The sequence below is a fragment of the Pipra filicauda genome, unplaced genomic scaffold, assembly GCF_003945595.2.
Source record: "Pipra filicauda isolate LSUMZ 115617 unplaced genomic scaffold, ASM394559v2 scaffold151_size3305965_pilon, whole genome shotgun sequence".
Classification (NCBI taxonomy): Eukaryota; Metazoa; Chordata; class Aves; order Passeriformes; family Pipridae; genus Pipra; species Pipra filicauda.
In genome coordinates, this window is record NW_024104007.1 from 1,728,563 (window position 1) to 1,752,575 (window position 24,013).

General features: G+C 44.7%; 1 protein-coding gene across 1 annotated transcript; it reads right to left on the reverse strand.

Annotated features, from left to right (window-relative positions):
- Positions 1-1,666: 1,666 nt before the first annotated feature.
- On the reverse strand, positions 1,667-15,253 carry PPP1R36 (protein phosphatase 1 regulatory subunit 36). The gene is given in 14 exon segments (XM_039378959.1): positions 1,667-1,893; positions 1,960-2,133; positions 3,747-3,784; positions 8,416-8,477; positions 8,480-8,545; positions 10,438-10,495; positions 12,432-12,530; positions 12,996-13,053; positions 13,180-13,290; positions 13,680-13,725; positions 13,976-14,051; positions 15,090-15,095; positions 15,155-15,177; positions 15,179-15,253. Coding segments are annotated over 14 exon segments (1,119 nt in total).
- Positions 15,254-24,013: the final 8,760 nt, after the last annotated feature.

Genomic DNA, 24,013 nt, shown 5'->3' on the forward strand with positions numbered 1-24,013 from the left:
CATTTCTATTTGCTATACTTATTTCACATTGAGTCATAGTTAAGGCTAACTAGATCAGAGAACAAAATGAGAGATGATGAAAGTAAAAAAAATAGAACACAATATATTAGAGATTCCAGATTAGTTTCCTTTGAAAGCAAAATTTCTGCAACTTTTCAACTGTAATAAGTGATGTCTCCTGGTGGCTTTGCTAACCCTTTAGAAAAAGAGGGTTGACATTGAAATCAATAATCATATTCATCTGCAGGTGTCAAAGCACCTCCCAAAACAAGTCAGGAAAATAATCTTCTCAGAAATGGTGTGATTAAGGCATTAAGATGATGAACCAGGAATTACAGGCTAGGTCTCCAACCACCCAGTCCAGGCCTTTGTGTGACAGAGTCCCCCACCTCTGACAAATGAGTTGGACATCTTAAGCTGCAATTTCAAAGTGATTTACTTAGCAAAGTGAAACCATGGCACTCAACACAGACACCACTTCTGCGAGGTGCTCTGATTACAGTCACCTTCTGCCACTGGTCTTGAAAGCACAGTGCTCTGACCACTCAGCCTTGTTTTGGGGGCTGCTCAGAAGGTGGCAAACTGAGGTCATTTGTCAGGATAGTGAAACCACTCCTTATTCATCCTTGTTCTTGTTCTCCCTCCTCCATCATCCCGTCAGGCATGCTCATCCAGGGTTTACACTTGCTCCAATGATGCCTACCCTGTTAGAAAACATCATGTTAATCTGCTTGACGCAATAAAGCAAAAAAAACCAGGAGAGAGGGGTACAGATTTGTGATGTTTCTTAGGCAAACCAGCAAGGAACCTTGCCCCCTTTGGCAGAGAACAGCTCTCCCCCAGGGAAAACCAAACAGCCGTGCTCGAAGCCTCGGCACCTTGCACAGGACGTCGTGTTCCTGCCTGGAGTGGGCACGCACACAGCATGGATTGCAGACATCCCAGTGAAGCTCCCGGTGGAGTTTGGCCCTTTTGCATGTGAATTACATGACTCTGTGCATAATGTATAAAGACAAGATGCTTGGGATGCACCTGATGATTCCAAAGCATGCAGAAAATAATTACATGTGCGTTTGTAGCAAATTTCACGCTCTCAATTAATACCAGACTCATTGGTTGTGTGCTGCAGATATGTCCAAAGATTTTGCATGTGCAGCGCTGTAGCATTCACAGGACTGCCAGAACTCCGAAGATCCGGACAAATGAAGGCAATTCTTAAGTTCTCATTTCCAGGCAAAAGAAAAGTTACGAGGGTAAGTCTTAAAGGAAGCTTTCCATACACTTCAACAGAGCAAAACTGATTTACAGTGGTGATGTTTACATGAGTTATTACATTTAAAAGTACTGCAGTGATATTGCTGTTATTCATGACTGGATGGGAGATGGAATTCCTCTTGTATGGCATACCCAGGCTTGAAAGATTTTGGGTTTATTTATTGTGAATCAAAAGAAAATGTTCTATTTCTATTACAACAAAAATTACATTTTTAAAGTACAATGTAGTAACAAAATTACTTATTTTGGAATACAATATATCGGCAGTGTCTGATCAGAACACTATTAAAAACTAAAAGTCAAGAATAAGAAGCTGGAATGATTCATGAGCAGGGAAATAAATCCCATTTTGATTTTGAGAAGTTTTGATTAATTTCTGCTCAAATTTATGTTAATGCCTATTTCCTTTCCTCAGAAAACTTAGGATTTTTAACAAAGCACTATGATGGACAGTAGCTGCTTTGCCCTGACAGCAGTATTTCTGGGAGAGGTCTGGAGCACTGTCCTTTGGGCAGGGGAGTGGGGTGCTGAGCACTGGCGAGCGATGGTGAACCATGCTGTTTATAAAAGGATGCTTGGCATGGACTTTCCTTCAAAGAAAACAAATGCAGGTGTTGCCTCAGAGTATTCGGACATGCTGGGTTCCCCAAGGACTCACCAGGGTGTCAGATGTGTGCCTCAGGCAATCGCACTCAGTCTGGTCTCCTGCTTTCTGCAAGTCATCATTGTTCCTGTCTCTTAGAGCAGGATCAAACACATCAGAGCAAAGGAGCCTGCTGATTTCTTCCCAAATCACTTGGAAGCACTTCCATCTGAACACAAGCCAACCCACATAGCTGCTGAAGATGTAGAAGCCTTAAACTGAAAATGCAGATCCCTTTTTCACTGAGAAAAAGGCCCAGAGTCCCACTGCATGGAATCATAGAATCACAGAATATGCTGAATTGAAGGGACCCACAAGGATCATCGAGTCCAACCCCTGGCCCTGCACAGGACCATCCCCAAGAATCACACCATGTGCCTGAGAGCATTGTCCAAACGCTTCATGAACTCTGTCAGGCTTGGTGCTGTGACCACTGCCCTGGGGAGCCTGTTCAGTGCCCAACCACCCTCTGGTGGAAGGAAGAACCTTTTCCTGGTATCCAACTTAAACCTCCTCTGACATAGGTTCATGCTGTTTCCTTGGGTCCTATCACTGTCATCAGAGTGAAGAGATCAGTGTCTGCCCCTCCACTTCCCCTCATGAGGATGTTGAACTACAATATCTCTCCTCAGTCTCAGAGTGCAGGATGACATGACTCCACTAAAATGCCAGTAACTATTTGGCATCAAACTTTACCATGCATGCAGCAGTGAAGACTTGAAAGGACTGGTTTTTTAAAGGTATGCAGACAGATGAGGCTAGAAACAGAGTGAGCTCAGGTGGATTTTATCTTGCTCTGACGAGTTTGGCTTAGTCTTGGCTAGTGTAACCTGGGACCACCACCCAGTTTCCCTCAATAATCAAGGGAAAGAGACTGATGGGGTGAGTCACTTTGTGGGGTTCCTATCACAAGGCAATAATTCACCCTCTGACTGAGCTTCTTTACTCCACAGTGGCTGTTGAGGAAGCTGAAGGGCATGGTCTGACTGGACAGATAGTGTTTGGGCACCTGCAGGTGGACAAGGTGATCCCCACCCTGAATTACAGTGTTATTATCACAGAAAATATCACTACCAAATACAGACCCATTGCATCTCTGCATGTCTGCTTGCAGATTAAAAAAACAAAACCTAGTTTTTCACTCCTATTTAACATTTGTTATCCCTGGCATAACCTGAATCAACTCCCAATAAATCCAACCTCTACCAAGTCTGTTCTTGAAAAGATGGCATTGCTGGGTCTGCTGGGTCTCCTTGGGATTGAATCCACAGTTCCCCTTTTTCAAGGAAAAGCTTCCCAGTTTATGAAGTACAAAGTATATTCTGGGCCCAGATGTTCTGCATTAATCTACTGAAGCCCTGCTGCACAGCGAGTCTCATCAATAGCTGACAGGGCAGTATGTGGCAGGCCAGGAGGTTACTGGCATCTAGAAATGTCACCAAGAGCAATGGAAATGAAAGACTGTACATTTTCTTACCTACAGAGATGAAACTATGAGGCCATGATGAGAAGAAAATATACAGAGCAGACGGCTCAGAGGGACCTAAGGCTGTGGTGGGAACTGCCTGCGGTCCAAGAGCCACCAAGGGACTGAAACTCCCCAGCTTGGGGCTTCAAGGGGAAAAGGTTTGGGCTGAAGGGCAAAGAGATGGGATTTTATAGGTACACCTAGGCCCTGGAGGTTAAATTTTATCCTAGGTGCTCTGCCCTACAGGTAAACTACAGGGGGAACCAAAAAGGAAAGAAGCATTTGGATGTGCAAGGCAGGGACACACTCTGGGCTGACACTCAGTCACACTATCCATTTATCTTTGTGTCTTTCTCTCCTCAAAGAAGTTCCAATCTTTCTGCAATGATGTTTTTCTCCTAAGGCAGTGAACAAGAGCACAAAATTAACAGCAGCAGTCGTCCTTTCAGTTCTCTGAACAGAGCATTGAGTATGATTCATGAGGCTATGCCAAGCTGGCATTTCACCAGGGCAATAAAGTTGTTGCTGGTAGATCCTCATTACCAGCACGCAGAGACCTACTGTCCAAGAGAAAGACAAGACCTCTGCATTGCCTCAGAAGGAGAAAATGCAAAATATTGTGTGGCTCAGTTAATTGAATCTGACAGAGAACAAAGCTGGATGCGATGAGCGAGCGAGGCTCCCCTGCTATCTAGACTGAGCGCTCTGCATGGGCCTCTCAAAAGTGGTCAGTGCTGATCTAACCCAGTTCCCACTGAAGTCAACAAAAAACTCTTCCTGACATCACTGGAAGAGCAACAAGCAGAGTTACTGGGGGCACAAAGCCAGGCCGAGGCTGAGACAATAAACTTGAAAACCACGCAGGAGGTGCCTGATGTACCTCCAGGAAAAGATGTAAAACATGACCAAGAACGACAAAGGGCCTTTGTTAAAGAAGAAGCAATTTGCCCAGTGGAAGCTTGAGAGATGCTCTCACCCCCCACTTGAGCCCGGGGTTGTCACACAAAGCCAAATGACGGTCTGTCATGGAAGCAGCCATTAAGCAGAGGGTGCTGCAAACATTCCAGCAGCCACTCAGTTCTCCTGGAGATGGCACAACTCACTCTCATGGAAATGCAAGCACATTTTCCCTGCTAGCCTACAGATCCCCACCGATCTGGCTCAGTCCTGCCAGACATACAGGAAAGCCTCTCTCCACATCAACTCACAACTCCTGACATGTCCCTTATCTTCCTGATAATATCAAGTGTTCCACACACTGAGGGCATCCCCAGCTGCCATCACCCCAGAAACATCAATGCAGAGCAGTCCATGAAGATAATACCTTTCAGCCCTATAGCTTTATTTACTATCTTTAGACTTTCATTTACTGATTTGTTTGATCAAGAAGACCACATATCTCCCTACCTGGCTCCCACCAGCCATAATCCTGCTGACACTTCACATGTTGTGCAAGGGTAAAGAAGCTTGACTCTGCACACACAGCATGGCCCTTTGCCAAAGAGAACTCCCAGAACACCTCTGATTATTTGGATTCTTTGAGGATTCTGGTAAATCACAGCATTCTGTGTTCAGACTATCAGACTGGAGAAACCTAAAGAGACCCCAGGTCCTTAAACCTAAATGTGAAACCCAGCTTCACCTTTAACAATATACAGCTCATGCAGTGTCTTGGAACTAAGACTCTAGTTTAGCAGAAAAACATATGTAAAAGCCAGGAACAGAAAATAACACTAATAATTAGAGTCAAATAAGGCCAAGGGTCTTCACTCTTCTTTCTCCCAGTGCTTTCTGCCCTGAGGTGAGGTACTAAGCCAAAAGACCTGACTGAAGTTAAGTTTCCTAAAATAAGTATTGAACTAGGAGGCACCTCCCATGTCTAGGGCACAGTTGCTAATTGGGAAAATACAGAAAGGGTCAGGAAAACATCCTGAAGCAACAAGCTTCAGGATGGGACTCGTAAGAAATTTGAAAGAGTGAGCAAAAAGCATCATGCCTTCTAGTAATACAGTAATGCTGGTTACGGTATTGATACAGCAGTGCTGATTTCTCTGAGCTGTGAAGGGGATGGGATGAGTTCATGCACTAAACAGGAGAACAGCACAGCCAAAAGCAGCCAGGGCAGTAAGTGTGGGGTTTGGGTGCAAGGTGATAATGGCTTCAGAGGTCTGCAAGAACTACTGTTGTGCACAGGGGCACGTGGGGGAGAAATGCTTCCTGTGGCATTCAGCAGCCCCTGCCACCACAGCTGGGACTCTACCCATGGATCAAGCCAGATCCAAGGATCAGTAAGGGCTGTGTTTGCCCTATTGGTGGATGCAGCTTTGGGAACACTCTGTATTTTTCCCATTATGACAAATGCCCATAAGGAAACTGGCACTACAAAAAGGTTGCACAATCCCCATCAGCTTAAAAGGAGAAAGCCAGACACACCTATTCCTTCCGTAGCATTGGAGGCACGAAGGGACTAATGCTAACATATACAAATAACAGGTCTAGAGGAACTCTCTCAAATTCCAGACTGGGATAGTATCAAGATAGGATTAATGCTGCATTTTATAAAGCATGTAAATGGTTAAGATGAAGATGCTCTTCACCTAAGCCTCTCTTTTTAAAATTTTAGAGAAACCCCTTTCATGAAAAATCAATAATTTCATATGAACACATGGACATTTGGCAGATCTGGCAGAGAAAGCACTTTACCAACATAGCATAAGATTTCATTGGTTTCTATGGTGAATTGGAGAGAAAAACAAAAGCTTCAACACCATTATGAACCCATAATTGGGTTATAAGGAAATATAGTAAAACTGGGGGTGATACATCATCAAGAGTTCCTCAGCTTTTTAGTCTACACATTTCTCATTTTAAAAAGTAACTTAGCAAAAGCAACCTTCCCCACAGTTTCCATTTCACCCAAACCCATGTGTGCTCAAAAAATTCCTAACCATCTTTTATAATTAAGAGTGTTAATCAGTTCTGTCCCTTAGCTCTCGTATTTGGCAGTTCATATAATGGTTTGGGAGGATCCAGATAACATTTGAGGCTGAAATGAGTCATCCTGGAAAAGATTATGTTCATATAATTGCAGCATGGTATGGGAAGTGCCCTATATTATAACTTGCTCAGCATTAGCCTGATTCTGAAGGCAGCTGTAGTCAGCCACCCTGCTATGAGTAACTCACTGAGGTCTCTCCTCAACACAGCACCTTTCTTACCTCATGAAAGCTTTAAGACACAGTTCTTTTCCAGCCTTTGTGTTTTCACAGCCTGGACACCAACATCCCAGCCCACTGCCAGCCTCCAACCCCCACTGTGATGGAAATATTAAAGAACACAGTTTCTCTCACTTCAACGCTGGTGGTTTTTTGCCACTAGATCTCTTTCGTGCCTCAATCATTCCCATCTGCCAGACAATACGAGTGACTGAGGAGGCAGCAGAGCTAAATGGCTGGGGATACCACAGTCTGTTTTATCCAGCTGCATCCAGTTCTTGGATCCAAGTTACTGCAGTAAGTTCCTCCAACTGATTCTTAAAAGTGCAAACTATTAGAGTCACCCAACAAGTAATGAAATGCTGTCATGACCCTCCCTGTCCAACCAGCAAGAAGGCTGCCTCTGCTCAGCAGGATTTGGGAGCAGGAATTTGCCAGGGAAAACTGCTCCCAGAGCACCTAGTGAAGTTCTGACGTGCCAGGATGTAAAGGGAACACATTCTTAATTCTCAGTGTCCAACACCTTGTGGGATGGGACACACTAAAATGGAAGCCCTGTTGGGACAGCAATTACAGCCCCCCTTTGACTCCATCATTTCATGGGCTACCTTCTCCTTGTGATTAGAAGGAAACTCAGGTTCCCCCACCCCAGCCAGAAGCAAGACTGCCTGAAGCTGTGTTGCAGGAAGGCAGGTGCATGTTTGTGACTCCACTGGGGGACTGGCAGCAGTTTCACACCAACTGACTGAAAAAGTTTTCCTGAAACTGCTGTGAGAAGATCCCAAGGGAGTGGAGTGCTGTGTGGGGACTGCCAGCTCCTTTTTGCTGCCCAGGAAGTGAAACATTGTGTGGGAACATGCATGGCTGAGGAACATGCATGGCTGAGAAAAGAGTCCCTGACACTAGCATGGTGTATGATCTCTCTGTCATTACATTCTCCTTCCATTAACCATTTTTTCGTGGTGCTAAGTTGCTGGCTGGGGTTAAACCACACCACCTTCACCACCAGTTAAAAATCCCCTTTTCTTGTCCTCATCATTCCCTTAGTTTCTCTGCCTTCCCATCCTGTCCTGCCTTCTTCAGGTTCTTTTTGAAATCTCACTACAAGTTTGTCTCCCATTTCAGTTCATGGCTGGGACCATCACATCTAAAGAGTGGTTGGTCTCCAACACTCTGAAATAGCCATGCACCATCTCCCCCACTCAGAGGTGGGAGTCCTACACTTCCAATGCCCAAGCACAACCTATTCTTACCTCTACTCCCTGCACTTGCCGTCCTTCAGGTACATGGGCTCCCTCACTTGCTAGACTAGTCTTTATACTATCTCAAACTTGGCATAAGAGGAAGTTTATGCAGGGTTCAGTGGAAACCAGCAGGCACCTAATGATTTGTTTTCAAGATTTAGTTAAGTGGAAGTGGCAGGGGTAAGATCCAGGGCTGGCATTGATTTTTGCCCTGCTGACTTTCATGTTGAGCCCATTAAAGTTTTCTGCTCTGTATATTCAGCAACACTTCCACATACCAGGGCTAGAGCTTTCCAGTCTGGTATCCAGAGCTCTGCTGCAGCTCGTTGTGGCCAAATCAGTTGGCAGCAGCTCACCAGAAACGCTTTTGGAGTTGGTTATGAGATGAGATAGATCTGCAGGAAGATCAGGATGCCTCTTCTGTCTCATGGTCCCATAGCCCTCTGTGACTCCTTGGCTCACAAGACATTTATTACCCTGGGCATTCACTTGTGTCATGCAACAGAGACCTTGACCCTGGGCTACTGAGGCCCTTGACACAGCCAGAGTGCCCAGAAGGGACTGGCTTGCTTTTCACTGGGCATGTGGTTCTGCTCTGCCATACCTCATCCAAGGATAAGGTTACAGTACACACCTTGGCAAGGTAGATCCTGGATACACCTAACTTCACCAGCACATCTTCTCCAAAAATATCATAGTCCTTTGTAAAACAAAAAAAAAGCAAAGACGTTTTCAGGGAAGGGGCTCTGGACATAAGGGATGCAGAAAGAGTGAAGGAAGTGTGAATTTCAGGCACCTAAACCAACGTGCTGCACAACACCACAACCAGGGCACCCCTCTGTAGAATGGCTGGGATCAGATGCTTCCAGAGCAGCTGGGCAGTGCTGGTGGGGCCATGAGGCCTGGGGCTTGGACCCAGACAGTCTTTCTTGCCTCTCACAACGTATAAGCTCCATGCCCACAGCCCGTCAGGTTACCGTCTTTGATCCTGCATAGCTTATGAGCTCTTCCTGAAGCCAGCATGAAAGCCCTGGAGGTTGGGATCCCCAGGCTTTGTCACCGGGCAGCCTGGAGCTGTGGGTCTGGCTCACCCAGAGACACCACTTACTGCTCTTCAAACAGGCACACGAAGCGCTTTTGGGACCGCCCCCAAACAGGAACGGCTGACACCGCAAGCCTGTATTTTAAACCAATTCAGATCAAACACTAAGGAAATTCCAAACCAAAGAGCTTTCCATTTCCTCTGCTTCCCCTGTAATCCACCCGACTGTCTGCCGGTGCCTGGGAGTGCTGCTGGCCTAAAAGCTACCAGCCTCCTCTCACACTCGGGAGAGTTGGTTCTATCTGCCCTATCCCTGATGGGCTACAGCTCTAAAGCTTCCTACACAAGCCCCTTTTAATAAATTAGGACAACTACTCTGGGCTTCTCAAGGATAATCGCTAATAAAATTCAGTAGATTTCCCCCAAATGACATGAAAGGGTTGGAAGCAAAAACAGAAACTAAAGGAGAAAGAAAATGCAGGACAGAAATAATAGGCCTTGTTCCATTCATGTCTCATCCACCACTGGTGAGTTTTTGTTCTTAGAGTCACATATTTCAGAGGTGAATCCTCCCAGGCTGTCTCCAGCAGGGCAATGCCTCATGCTCGCTGCTTTGGAAAGCTGGCTGGTTGTTTTTGAAGTTAGTTTACAACATCTTCCCAAACCTAGAAAAAATCATGAAAGCCTCAGGCTTGGATTTACAAAGAATCAGCATGGCATCAACAAAAGACAAAGTCAAAAGAGGCAAAAGATGTCCAGATTCATCCTGGCTTTCTCTGATAGGAACCTCTTCCAGTACTTTATTCTCCAAAGACAATTTAATGCACAAAAGCAATGGATTCTGAAGTCCCTTGAGGCACTGTGGACACTGATATTTCTATGTGGTCTAGGTTCAAGATGGCTGAGGAGCCATTGAGACCATCAGGTCTGGCTCCTTGTAGACAAAATTAGACCCGACAGGTGAGTCAAGCACCTCAAATAGGCAGCCCGAATGGCAGCAATCCCCAAACACACCAAGGAGCAGCAGGAATAACCAGTGCTGTTTTCTGTGTTATTAGGTTATCACACTGGGTCCACAGGAAGAGCAGCTGGAGGAGTGCAGAGCGTTGGATTTGTCTGTCACATGAGAACAGGAGGTTGATAAAGGACCAGGTGGGTCAGCAAGCCCTGTCTCCAAGTAATCTGTCTGTCGGCTTAACTGGGAGCAAATTACAGGCACCACTAACGAGAAACATGAAATGGTACTGGCATGTCTTGCCTCCTGTCTGTCTCCCCTTGTGGCACATTGCCAGTACTACACAGGAAAGCCAAAGAGCCTCTGTAACTCATTACATCTTGGAGGAAGGGGGAGGAGTTTTCATCCTGAGCAGGCCACTCGTGACAGCCCTGAGCATGGGATTTATGTGGGATAGATACAGGAAATCAAATGACTATGCAATCTTCTTTCACATTCGCTCAGATACATCAGCATATCACAAACCCAAGGATTCTTATCACAAGTGTGATTTTATGTCATTATGATTCTACTCTGTAGTTATAAAATGCCTTACACAAGATCTCAGAACTCCACCTTCAGAAACAGAGTTTTCTTGCCTGTCCCTGCTCCTCCTAGTGGAAGACCATTCCAGAACTTTACTCCACAGGAGGGGAAAGACAGTCCTTGCTACATTTGATTTGAAATACAGCACATATAAGTTTGTAATTAGACCACGTGGATGATAAGAAATGGGAGGTCTTGAATAGGGAAAGAAGATTGCAGTATCAGAAAGCTCTTCACACCATGACTACTATCTCCCTGCTTCTCCAAGTGAGCTGAGATGCTAAAACAATTAAGGTTTAACTTCAACATCAAATAGGACCTGAAACTGCCTTTTGTAATTTTATTTTTCTTACCTGTATTTATACTTAAGCATATCAATATTCTGAACTCCTGCTTCTCATAGTATGTGCCTCTTCTCAAGGCTTCTCTGATGTTAGCACTCCATTCAGATAATCCTGACAAGCCAGCCACTTTCTTTCAGGGGAGGTAATGAATTTAAATAAAGCAGTACTGTAGAAATGGAGAGTCAGTACATGTTTCCCACCAAAAGCCAGAACTCACTTTGGGAGCACTGCATGGCACAACACACTGAAAAGTCTCTCCTGGTAGGGTTCATCCAGTAGCTTATAGCTAATCCCTACCAACCAGAGGTCCCTTTATCCAGGAAACACAACCCTGTATTGCAATAGGTCCCAATTCCCCTTTGTTTCAAGTCCATTCCTGCATTTGCCACACCAGTCAACAATATGAGCTCTAATGAGGTGTCATGACCCATGGAGTGGCCTCCTTGTCCTTTACCAGGCAAGAGCAAAGGGATTGTTTTGTAAACTGCAGCCCAGAGCACCTCACTGTGTCTGTGACCTTTGTGTATTGAACTGTGCTGATGATTTTCTTTATTTATTAATTATTCCTTGCCCAATGAAACACCTGTCAATCTGTGGATGTAGAACAAATCATTTCCTTAAGACCACCAATCCTCCAACGCTTTTTTCTTCAATCCAGATAAATCTGCCCCTCTTTATATCCAAACCACTACAATATCACGGCTTCATGAGCTGTGAAATAAGTAATCATTAAGTGTTTTAAGAAAATGGTCAATCAGTTCACAGAGATTATTACAGACTCCAGAAAATCACTGAAGTTTCTTACAGTCATGGTGTGTAACTCTCAGTGCTTTTTCTCAAAGTGTATAACCTTCCAACACAGCAGCTCCTCAGCTATTCCCCTGGCATCACCACTTCCACTCTGCAAGGCAGCAAGTGTGGTCACACACCCTTACTTGGGAACTGCTTTCCTAGCACATATTCCTCATGTTGTAACATGTTTCTAGCACCTAAGAGTCATCCGAACCTGCTTTGCAAAGTATTTAGAAATGAAGTCTTACAGCAATGTCACCCACAGCACAAATCAACACCCAGCAGACTCAGCTGTGACTATTTGCAGGCAGAAATGACTGAATGCTAATGTTATTCCTCGGAAACGGCATTAAGGGATGGTAATTCGGTTCAGGGCACTCGCATAGATCTAACACTGGTGGAAGAAGTAATGATTTATTCAAATTGCAGCATCACCTCGAAGAGCCAAGTTATTTGGTGACCTGACCCCATTGCAGCAGGACTGGACCCAGTCACCGTCTTGAAAGGGAGACTGTGGGGGTGCCATGGGATGTGAACAACAGCACATACCACTCTGGGAAAGGCTGGGGCAAAAGAGAGGTTCCAACCCTGCCAGAAAATCTGCCTCTCCATAGTCAGAGAAGCCTGTGTCCTGAAGAGCACCCAGGACAAGGGGATGGGAGACATAAATGGTGAGACCAAGGGGTCTTTATCCGTAGTATTCCATATATATATTGGGTCAATATAGCAAATAGTCCCTGCTCATATGCAGAATCTCACTGCCCTGACAGAGAGTCCCGAATGACTGCCCTGTGACTCCAGATTTGCAAGCTTTGTGTGCTCCAGGGACAGGCTTTGTGTGCTTATGCCCCTAAAGTCTTGTACTCACAAAATCAAGGATCTGCATTTTTATTCCAAGGCAATTATTTCCTGGTGAAGAGATAGGTAGAAGAGCAGGGCCAGGAAGGACTCATCCACTTTCTCATTCCTAAGGAGAAGGTAGAATGGTCACTGTGAAGTTTGCAGATTTGCAGACACAGACACCATCAGACCAAAGAACAAGGTCTCTGCTCAAGGGCTGTACTATATAAAATATTAGCTCTGATGGGGACAGCAGCAGCACAGTCACATTAGCACTCCTGGTGCATGCAGCACTGTGGATGTCCTAGCTAACATGGAATGTAAGTGAAAGTAAAATGAAAAACAACTTTGGATATTAGGCCCAAATTCTTGTCTTCCTTTAGATAACAGAATAGAAGGCTTTCAAACAGGTGATAGGATTATTTCTTTGCACGTGTTGAGGACTACATGCATTTGGTACTGTTTCCCACTGAACCTCACAGATGAGAGATTTTAAACCTCTAATATTTCCTATTCTGCTTCTCAAACACCCTGGTCCCCCCACTACCAGCTACACACACATAATTCTTAAAACAAACTCTGCATGACATACCTTACAACTGCTGCAAATGGTAATGTTTGCTCATTTGCTTCTTTCGAAAGTAAAAAATCTGAAAGCATACAGAGGAGAAAAGCAGTATTTCCTAAAAAAAAAAAAATTGCTAGTGTCAGCAGAAACAGCTTTCTAACTTATAGGGGCAATGCTTTGCTGATGCAAAATACGAGCAATTACTCACATTTTACATCATCCAACGTAAGGTATTCCTATTGTACCCACTTGGACAGCCCTTGCAATTTTCCCTCTTTATCAGCCTGCCTTCTTCCAGCACTAATCTTGGAAGATGCTACTGGTTGACCAATAGATAACATTCAAGGACACAGTGCTTATTCCAGTCTGAAAATATTATCTGCCCGGTACATACTCTTTTCATTGCACTCAGTTTGAAAGGGACAGGCAGTGAAATGTGTTTGGCAGCTACCCTGAACTAACTTTCAACTATTAAAACTGCAAACCAGGCTGGGGATGTTGAGAGAAATAGGACATTTCACCTCTAAGGTTGCGTCTGAAGTTGCTCTTTTAGTTGCTAATATAATAAATTGCGACTGCATTATTTAGATCAAAGAGGTTTTAAGTAATGGATGAAAGTCAGCTACACCATGTTGTGAATTTATAAAATTAATAATAATAATAATTTAATCTTTGAAGTGCCTTACACAGATGAATTAATTACCTCACAGTACTCTTTGGAGTAGATGAGAATTATTACCTCGTTCTGAGCGATCTGCAAACAGCAACAAAGATGCTGGATGACTTTACCAAAGTCATACCAGGCTAGTGCCTGAGCTAGCATTCAACACCAGGCATGTCTGACTCTGTTTTTGTGTTCAGACCACTCATCCACCCTGCTGAAATGACAGCTGGCTTCCTGCTTCGTGAGCTTTGTTCAGACATGATCCTCAGACAATGGATGAAAATATTCCCACACAAATGATCTTGTTTCTTTTTGAGCTAGGCTAGTCGAGTTGAAATACCTCTTTAATGTCTTCACACGCATTTCCTGAAAGCCGGTGTTTTTTTCCTTCCTTAAGGTTTTCCTCAGTTGCTGGACTGGAGTTGAAATATAAAGTATGAACAGTAGTCTGATTTTAAATTACTAGCAGCAATATGAGGAGGTCACCATCCCAGGACATGAAGGCACATCTATTTTGGCCTCTAGCTGACACTGACAAAACATCTGGGTTGTGGTAAGGTCAGCGTGAGACGTTGCTTTCAAGAACACAGAAGCAAAGAACAAAGGGGTTTCCTGGGGCCCTCCTGCTCTGTCTCCTGCCCCATATGCACTGTGCCACGCAAGCCCTTCGAGTAGTGTCTCAAGTGGCTTTCAGAAGATTTTAGGTGCAAACTGCTCCATTCCAGAGCTCTTCTTTGGGATCGCTGAGGGCAGACCAGGCAGAGGTCACCAGGGAGCCCACGCCCTGCCCTGGAGAGCCACTGGGCAGAGTCGGCAGCATTCCCAAGCCCAGTGGAGAAGGTGGCTGAAGCTGCTGAGACACAGACCATGAAAGGCTCCTGCAGTACCTGTGTGACCAGAGAGAGATGACCAGCCTGGCTCCACCATAACAAAGCCTTGGAAAATGCCCATCAGGGCAGGAGGCAGCATCGGGCAGTGTGTGAGTGACCCACTGCTGCCACGCTCCACCTGAGCACACAGGGGGGCCTAGTTTGGGTGGGGTTTGGGTTTGGTTTTTTTGCCTCAGTGGTTAAAAAGGCCTGATAATGTCCCAATCCACAATTGCCACAGACACTCAAAGCAGAGTTAAGGGCACTTTTTCCTGTGCAGAGCTGTGGTTTCCCCAAAGTTTGCAGTCCTCTGGTGCTCCCCATTGCACAGGGTCATACATAACACCAGCAACAGGGAACATCACTCTGTGGACCCCCACCCTCACGTCCAGTACTGCTGCCCCAGTGTGTGGCACATTTCTGACACACTGCAGGACTCACACACACTTTAAATCATTTCCCTGTAGTCCATCTTGAGCCAGTATGGAGTAAATGCATATTTCTCATTTTCTCCATTAACATGACGAAAGAACTTGTCCCGCAGTTGATTGTTTGGGTAAAAAAAATATTAGACTCTGATTTTACTTGGAACTGCTGTATTTATCAAGGCCTAATCCTGCATAATTTGTAACTGAACATCATTCTTTTACCTTGCAAATTCAAGGGTGTTAGTTATCATCTTTCCAGTACCACTCACCTTGAATTAGTTTTATCATCTGCAAGAAAACAGCGTATAGAGTACATGTCATAAATCTATGCTCAAGTTCTCAGCCCAATAAAGTATTTATAATGCAAATCCTGTGCACATGAGCCACTTTCTATCTTTCTTCAGTCCACTTTTCCCCCAGATGTTGTTTGTGTGTGTCATCTGAACAGAAGTTCTCGAAGGCTGCCATTGTAAGAAAGAAAAATGTGTATTTCTCCTTTTTTGTCTTTCAGGTTATGAATTAATCGAAATAATTGAAAGTTTGCTAAGGAACATCAGCTCTTGGATTAACAGTGAATCAATGAAGACTGAGAAATCAAATGGAGCCATGCATTAAACAATACATTGCTTTTGTGTTTTTTATATAGTATTTATGTAATTGTAGAGTCTAAGTACTGGGAGAAAGGAGGCTTTTATTTAAAAATGGAATATATTGTGTACATTCCTGATATTCTGAGAACTTTAAATAAACACCAGATAGACTCTTCAGGGGACACTGGAAAAACTCCTAGTAAAAGCACTTTACAGCATCTATATTTTTTAAAAATTCCAAACAAAAATATCTTCTGGAAACAAATGAGGTCTATTAGTCTTTCTTAATTAACAAGAGAGACTTGCAAACCCTTAACTATTAATTGCAGGTCACCTTTAAAGCAAAATGACTCTTATTGCTGAAATCCTTCTGCCTACAAATTTAAACCTAGTGAAACTTTGAGGCTTCCTGTGACTTTTTGCCACGTACCATTCAGCTCTCACAAGGCTCTCACAAATTCTTACTCAATCTAATTTGGTAGTAGAGGCTGGATATGGGACAGTAGAATAATTCCATGTCAGCAGCCTGCAGCCCATGTGATGGTTAGACCGCAGGGATGAATGTTAGGAAACCATGGCTCTAATCCTTTGACAAAAAGTGGTTACTTCAACTTGTCTGTTCTAGTCTTTGGTTCCAGCTTTCTAATAGTGTTTTACAACTCTTGGATGAAAAGGCCCACACAAATGCTGTACCTTTATGTTACACAGTAGGGATTATGAACCATGAAAGAAAAACAGAAGAGGTGGTGATATAGCATAGCAAGACCTACCAGCACACCACAGGAAGGAGAAAATTCCACTCCTGTGTCTTCAAAATACATCTCAGCTGCTTCTCACTCATACCAATGGATGAATGACTGTCCCTGATCACTGTGCTCCCTGGCTGGGGCAGTGGGACAAGTTCTTGCCCACCCGTGGGTCCTCCTGTGGCCCTCGGGTTCTGCTGCAAAGGCAAACGTGGACAGCAGTAACAGGATGGAGCTGGGAAAGGCAGGGAGACTCACAGATGGCATGGTGCTGCCTGGGAGGGTGCCATCAGTGAAGGGGATAAGGTGACACTGTTTACGGCCGTATCCCGGTGACCATCTGCTGTTCCCTAGGAATCACAGATCCCAAACCCCCCTTCAGACTCCTCTGTGGATGAGACTCATGGCCAATGTCCTCTGCTCCTTCCCAACACTACTAAGCAGCTTCCCTGGGTAACATTTTAGTCCAAATAGCGAAATTAGGTGTTTTCCATGTGATAACATCTCCACAGCCACTTGTTTAGGTTCACTGTGGCTTTGACGGTCGGGAGCTGTGGAGGTTCTCCTGGATTTCCCAGGACTGGCAGCAGTGAGGGCAGCTGGTCCTGGTCTCTCAGTTATGGGCAGTGATGTCTGTACAGCTCTCTGGATGTTAAACACACTTTAGCTTCAGACTTTACCAGATTTAAAAGCATATCTACCAGGTCACAAGGTCCCTGTGCAAAACATCGGCTCCGTATTTGGAAGCCACACCTGGAAATAATTCCCATATGCTAAGGCAGGTCACTTTAGGGCATGATTTTGAGGTCTGGAATCTTTGGGATATTGTGAAGCATTTGCTTCTGCAAGCAGAGAATCTCTCCCACGTCATTCACAGCAGATCAGTGTTGTGGATAACTGGTACTGCTTAGATCACACCCAAATTTGTACAAGTTATGTTGACAAAGGTACTTTTTGTCAATAAAAGTAAAGTCCCCATGAAGGGTGAGATTTCATGTTACAGCTAATCCAGCCTAAAGGCCAGTTTTTGATGGAAGAAGCTTCCATCAAGTTTTCCCACCATTTACCTTTGTGTTGATTCTGTATCTTCTCTGACCCCACAGCAAGGCGGCTCCCTAAACTGTCAAAATAGTCATGCAGCAAAAAATGAATGAGAATCTTCCTGTTGAGTTAGCGTTTAACATCAGTTCATGGTGGAGTCAGAGAAGGGCCAGTGGAGATGCAGATAAATATAAAGGGACGGGGAGAGAACCACACCTCAACAAACCAGGTCAGCTATAAGGTGAAAACCAGCCACAACCTAGGAAAATATTGCTTCGCTAGGCCAGTGTGCCCTCTGAAAGGATGAAAATACCTGACCTAAGACTTTTAGACAGATCAGTTCAGTAAGACGGATCAGTTCCTCTGCTTTCACCTCTTAAAAATGGCATCATTCATTTTTGCGATAGTTTCCAACAAGGGAATATACTCCTTAAAACAACACTGAGGTGTTCATGGCCACATGGGAAGAACAATTGGACAACACAATGTGGGGGAAGAAAACTTCCACAAAGCAACCTGTCTCTAACGTCCCCCATTTCCAAAGCCTTCCAAACACTGCATCTTTTCTCGTGTAGGTGCTCTTTAAAGGTTTATCCATGCAAGCACAATCAGTTCATGGATAGCTAAGCAAGAATCTCAAATCAGCCTGAAAACTCAGCTCTGGCTCTGTTCTGTACAGCCATCTCTCTCTCTTTATTTTGACAATCATATTGTGTATGTTGTGTTCCCAGTTGCTATCGCCGGCTGCCAAGTACATATCCACGACTTGGCAGCCAAGTTACATATTTAAGAGGATGAGAGAAGCAGGTTTGGGAACAACTTCAGATCTCATCCACGGCAGCCAGGCAGCACTTATAGAAACAGGCTCAGGGGAAAGGGAGACGTATGGAACTGATGGCTCATCAACTGATTTTTAAAGAGCGGGGCTGTCATCAGCCCCAGGAGACCATCAGCCCACCTTGGCTCCAGTAAAAGTTGTGCTAAAAGAACTGGCAAAAGCAAAGGGTGTGTTGCAGGTACTCAGGGGTACCCATGTTAGAGTTTGAGGTGCAGGAGGCAGTGGAAACAAACCTTCGGCTGTACAGATTGTCACAAAAAGTTGGGGAGAAACTAAGACTGAGAATTACCTACATTGAGAACAACTGTGGAAGCAAAGACTAGGACTGAGAGCTAAAGACAGAGCTGGTTAGGCAGGTGGGGAATGCCTGGGAATCAGTGCAGCAAACAGGTGAACTAGGGGAAATGAAGACAAATCCAGAAGGGATTTTGGAAGGGAGGGACAGAACTGTCTCTGGCCCAGTACAGGGGGTAGGACAGACATCAGTGTTAGAGAGTATAGTCTCTCGCCATAACCCTGAGATGCCTCAGTTACTAGGACAGGAGATTTGGGATACTCAGATGCAGCACTGTGCTACCCTTAACAAAGCGTCTGCCGGAGGAGATCAGTTCAGGTATTTCATGAGCTAAGGCTGCAGAGGTGAGCACCAAACATCTCACCTGTCCTGATGGCCCAAATGGGTATCAGTCTGGAAAAAAAAATAAAATTAAAAGCCTGGCATTGTGTAACAAAGGTGAATAGAGTCAGTTGCATCCATGCTTCAGCTTTCCAAGAGCTGGAAGCTCTAAAATGAGACAGAAGATTAAAAGAAATTAAAATGTAATGGTTGAAACAGTGAAAGCTGTGAGAGAAGCTGATTTCCACATGGACTTCAGTCACAGAATGCCAGGCAAACCACTCCAACCCACATTCAGCCCCAATGTCCATAATTTCATGCTCTGCTCTTTCTGAGCCAACAGCCTGGCTTCATGGAAGTCTGAAATGCAGGATTTGGTATCCACAGCTGCAACTGAATGGGAAATCTACTTTGAACAGTCCAAGAAGTACATAACACTAAGCTCTCTGAAGAAAGCAGCTCCCTGGCATTTCCAGTGGAAGGCCCCATAATATACACGTGGCATTCGGCTTTTGCTGATTTATCACCTTCTTTCTGTGGGAACTATGCACATTTCAGGATTGGAAAGCTATGGATAATGTTGTGAAGCACTCAAGATGTGATGGTGATGAGCTCCACAGGCAGCATCGTAAGCAACAATTCTTCTTTAGAGCTGGGGCTGGACAGCACACAGTAAATAACGCGTATGTTGAACCATGAAATACTACTTAGGGCATACACTGCCCATTGTGGGCAATGACTGAGGCAGGTGCCCTGCAGAAGAAAAAAAAGTTAAAAAACCTGTTAGTGCATAATTAAAAACTGGGTTATGAGGCATAAGCATAAAGAAAGCAAGAAAAAGGCTTGCTACAATTGTCATAATTCTGAACAACTGACCTTGCATCTTTAATAGGCTTCTTTTAGTGTTGTTTCTTGTGGTATCTGTGTGTCCATGGGCATCCCAGTAGCTGGAAACACTCAACAATATGTATATATACACATTCTTTAGGTATATCTAATGTTTAATTTGGATATCACACCCTGAAAATAAACACATGCATAAACTCAACAAAAATATCACTGACTCACCATCCAGTAATCCACCTCTTCTCTGCTTCTTGTTTCTTCTTGCTGTGTCAAGCCTCTGTCTTCCATACCCACCGTATTAATTTCCTCCTCTTCTCCCAGGGGCAGTTAAATGTCAGCCCTGGTTTCTCTGGGAATATTAGACTCCATGTGTGCCCACTACTGTTTGTGTTGGACACACAAGTGCAGAATTCAATTTCACAGTAGCTAATACTGTCCATGACCAGGCCATTTACCTGCCAAGCGCTCTGCCTGCTCATTTAAAACAGGATCATGCCATATGAATGGAATAAATACTGTCTTTAGGCACAATACTGTGAACATTGGTGTGGTTTTTTGCTTCAGATTTGTGTGACATTGAAGCTCCTAATTCCTTATTCTCAGCAATTTGCACTGTTTTCACATATCAACACTGCTGCAATTTAGTGCATTCCTTGGATCACCCAAAACAAGGGGAAGTTAGGTAGCTGCACTGTAACTTCTGGAGAGATGCTGTGTCCACCTGACATCCTCATCTTCCCAGGACACCAGCATCAGCTGTGCCCCAGAATCAGAGCCCTGTGGCCTCACAACTACATCCACAGCAGCAAATTGGCAACAGGTGTCTGAGAGGTACAGGCAAAATTAGCCCCTGAGCCCAGACCAAGGGTCTAAGGGAACTCAGGATGCAACTACTGCCCAGCACTCCTTACAGGCACACAGGCTGCTTTTGAAAAGCCAGAAAAACCAGCTGCACATTCTTCCACTGAAATCCTCGCGCAATTACTCCCTCTGCATGGTTTTATCAGGTGAGATTATTGAACAGGAGCAGTTGTCAGCCTTTTAGAATTAGGGGGAAAAAAGGTGAAAACTTAATATAGAAGTACTATAAACAAGATCTTCTCTGTTCAATTCTGTGAGCTTTGAAGGAAAATATGGCAGGGAACTTTACTTTTAGTGTATTACAGAGACTTTTTAGCTTATTAGAATTTTTAATTTAGTTATCTCCCACCTGTAGTGCTGGGGGTAGGACTAAGGAGTCACTAGCATCAGTTGGCTTTAACTGGGCTGTGTTGGTACATTTGCAAACACGTGAATGAGGTCTGCGGCACGGAAACAAGGAGTCTGCCAAATGAGAAATAAACGTGGTTTTGAAAGAAATATGTTTCCATTTTTAGATATAGCCTGTCAAAAAGAAATGCTGCTTTCAGCTATGACATATGATTTCCAGACTGTCAGAGTCACTGTGCAGCAGCTCTTATAGGGATTGACAGAAAATATTTCATGATGCTTGTCAGTGAACGTAGCAAGGCAACTAAGACCCCTAAATGCATGGGGGGTTCAATAGAGTCCTGCCTGAAGTACGTAGCATTGCCACTTCTGGAAGTGTTTTTGTCTCCTTAATCCTGTTCAAAACAGATTTTAATTCCTGACCTGCAAATCATTTGGAGCAATAACATTTTGAACGGCTCCAGCAGTGAGGGTACAGGTGCTGCTAACTGCTACCTAAGCATGGGCAAGGATGACTTCACACTTCTTGGTCCAGGATGCAACAGAAATCTGTCAACTTTTGCATAGGCCAACATACAAAAACCAATTACTGAATGGTGGAAGAACACATCTTTAGCAATGGAAAAGGAGCACAAATTTCCTATGCTCTTGATTTTGTTTAAGACTATGGAAGAAAGTGTTGGCTCTCACAGGGAAATTTCTCCCCTCTCTAAAATTCCTGGCTGGTGCTGTTATTGGGATGACAAGAGGAACCAGCTTGTCTCTGTCTCCACCCTACTGATGCAGGAGAGAGTAAAGGCAAATGGGTCATGCAAGGCTGGATCAGGGGGTTTTAATACTGCTGTTTCATATGTGGAAGTGAAATATGTTGTTGCATCTGGAAATGCTGGCCTGCCCAACTCTATAATCAGCATGCTGCTGCAAGCAAAATCTACTCTAGAGGCAGGTCTATGCTATAGGCTTCTGCCTGCATAAATATGTGGATGAGAGCGGTGGAGAGATGTGATACCTGACCCACATAGGTGTGCTAAAGAGGCTTTACTAGCATAACTTGTTTCGCTGTGGGGTAGGGAGGGGTGATAGCTTTCCTGTGATGAACAACTACAGAACATAATTTCGCTGCTGTAAGAGCATCCACATGCTTTGCTGGTTTAATATCAGAGGACTGCCCTGTGCCAAGGTACAGTGTCCCTGACGGAGCAGAGATTAGACCACGGTGCGCTCTCTAAAGGGACACAGAAAGGGAAACTCATGCCAGGCACAGGGCCAGGAAGGAGAAATGAGGAACACCTTTGAAATAAGTAGAGCTTGGAATGCTATTACCTTGCAACACATTGACAGGACTGAAAAAGGGAACTTTAAAATTAGGCACGCATCCTGGGTGTAAGCCCGTGTTATTTAGTGTAAGTGCCAAGACCGGAAATGTGAATTCCCTGAGCATTTTTTCCCTTTCTTCCTGTTCCTCATAAGTATCCACAGGAGTGGCTCACAATGGGGAAGACAAAATTTATGGTGCAGTCCTAAGATCCTTCATCTCCTTCCTTGGCTGCACCCCACAGAGCCCCAAAACCTTCAAGGAGAACCTTTCAAATAAATGACAGGCAGCTCCCAGGAGAAATGCTGCCCAGCCTGCAGGGCTCCACGCAGTGTCTCCCGAGAGATAAAAGGAAGGCTGCTGGGATGTATTCATTCCTGCCTTTAAGATGGTATCACAAGGGATGAGCAGGGCTGCAGCTTGTCTGCTCAGTCCTTCTGCAAAACATCAAACAGACGCTCCGGAGGCGGCGGGGCACAGGCTGACTCACCCGGCCGGCTGGGTGGACACAGCCTGTCCAAGCACGTCTCAACTTTCCAGCTCCCGAGTGGGTTGCCCTCAGACAGCTCCCTTGTCCTCAGCTCCCTCCGAGGGCTCTCACATGGCACGTTATTTTAGTAATGCTTTTGGCTTTGTCTTTTTTTGGCTCTTCCCTCTCCCCTGCAAAGCGAGGAATTGCAGGGTGACCTGCACCACACATGGGAGGGGTGGCTTTGCACCACTCCACACCTGGATGCACTGTGAGCAAGGTGCTAAGGCACTTAAGGGGTTTAATTTGGGTGATTAAATTCTCAGTATTAATGGTACGGGTGTTCCTCTACTGGAAACAATACCATCCGAACTCAATCAGCAAATATATGGGGCCATCAAAAATTAATACAGCAGTTGCACAAGTGCTAGGAAGTTACAACCACTTTATATTCTTCCTATGGACTTTGTCTTTCTTGCACAGTCCTGTTTGAGAACAGCAAAGTTCAGAAGCCCAGGCCTCTGATTCTGACAGGAGCAGCTGGCTTTCCCTGTGAGTCAGGACAGTGCAAAGGATGAGAGACACTGGCTGTGAAAGCAATGAAACTGCAGATTTTAGACAAGATTATTTTCCTGGCTTTGCAAAATTCATTTGAAACGTGCAACTACTCCCCAGAATGACACGTACGCACCAAATGCACCTATGTGCAAATGAGGAGCAGCATTTGGGAAATTAACTTTATTTCTTTAAGAAACTGCAGGGGGTAGAAATACAGACCCACTGAAGGCAGTGGGAAGTTTCCACTAACAGGATCAGAGTTCACTCCATGGTAACTACACTATACTGAAAATCAACTCAAAGTTCTTCTTTGTTTTATAAATTAAGTGAATGAATGCAAGGAATCCAGCTCTGAGCCCTACACGTTTTCTGCCTCTTACATTGGGGGGGGGGGTTGTTCACATACTTGAAAGGCTACGTTGTGCCTCAAGACTTCAAATCTTTTCCCAAGCATGTAAGTCAGCAGAAGTTTCCAATCCTTTACATACCCCACACGCAGTCTAGGTGTGTCCAACCAAAAAATACCCTTTTCGTAGGGAAAAAGAAAATTATCCCAGTGTTACCCTGTTCTTGTCCGTAGCCCTTGGGGTACTTAAACCATTTGGACAGGGACTCCACTTCTGTGCTGTTTTCCCTGCCTGCCCCACTGCTGAAACAGGCACAGGGCAGCAGTGGCCAAGGTGAGGGGAAGGACAGACGACAGCACAGGTGTGTGACAAACTGCTGTGCACATTTAGCTACATTAGCCCTGCAGTACACTTAAATAACAAAAAATTGTGTTTAATAACTGAGAAGCGACGCTGAGGAATGCAAACCAAGGGCTGAAAAGTAAAGGAAACTATGCGGCAAGGGC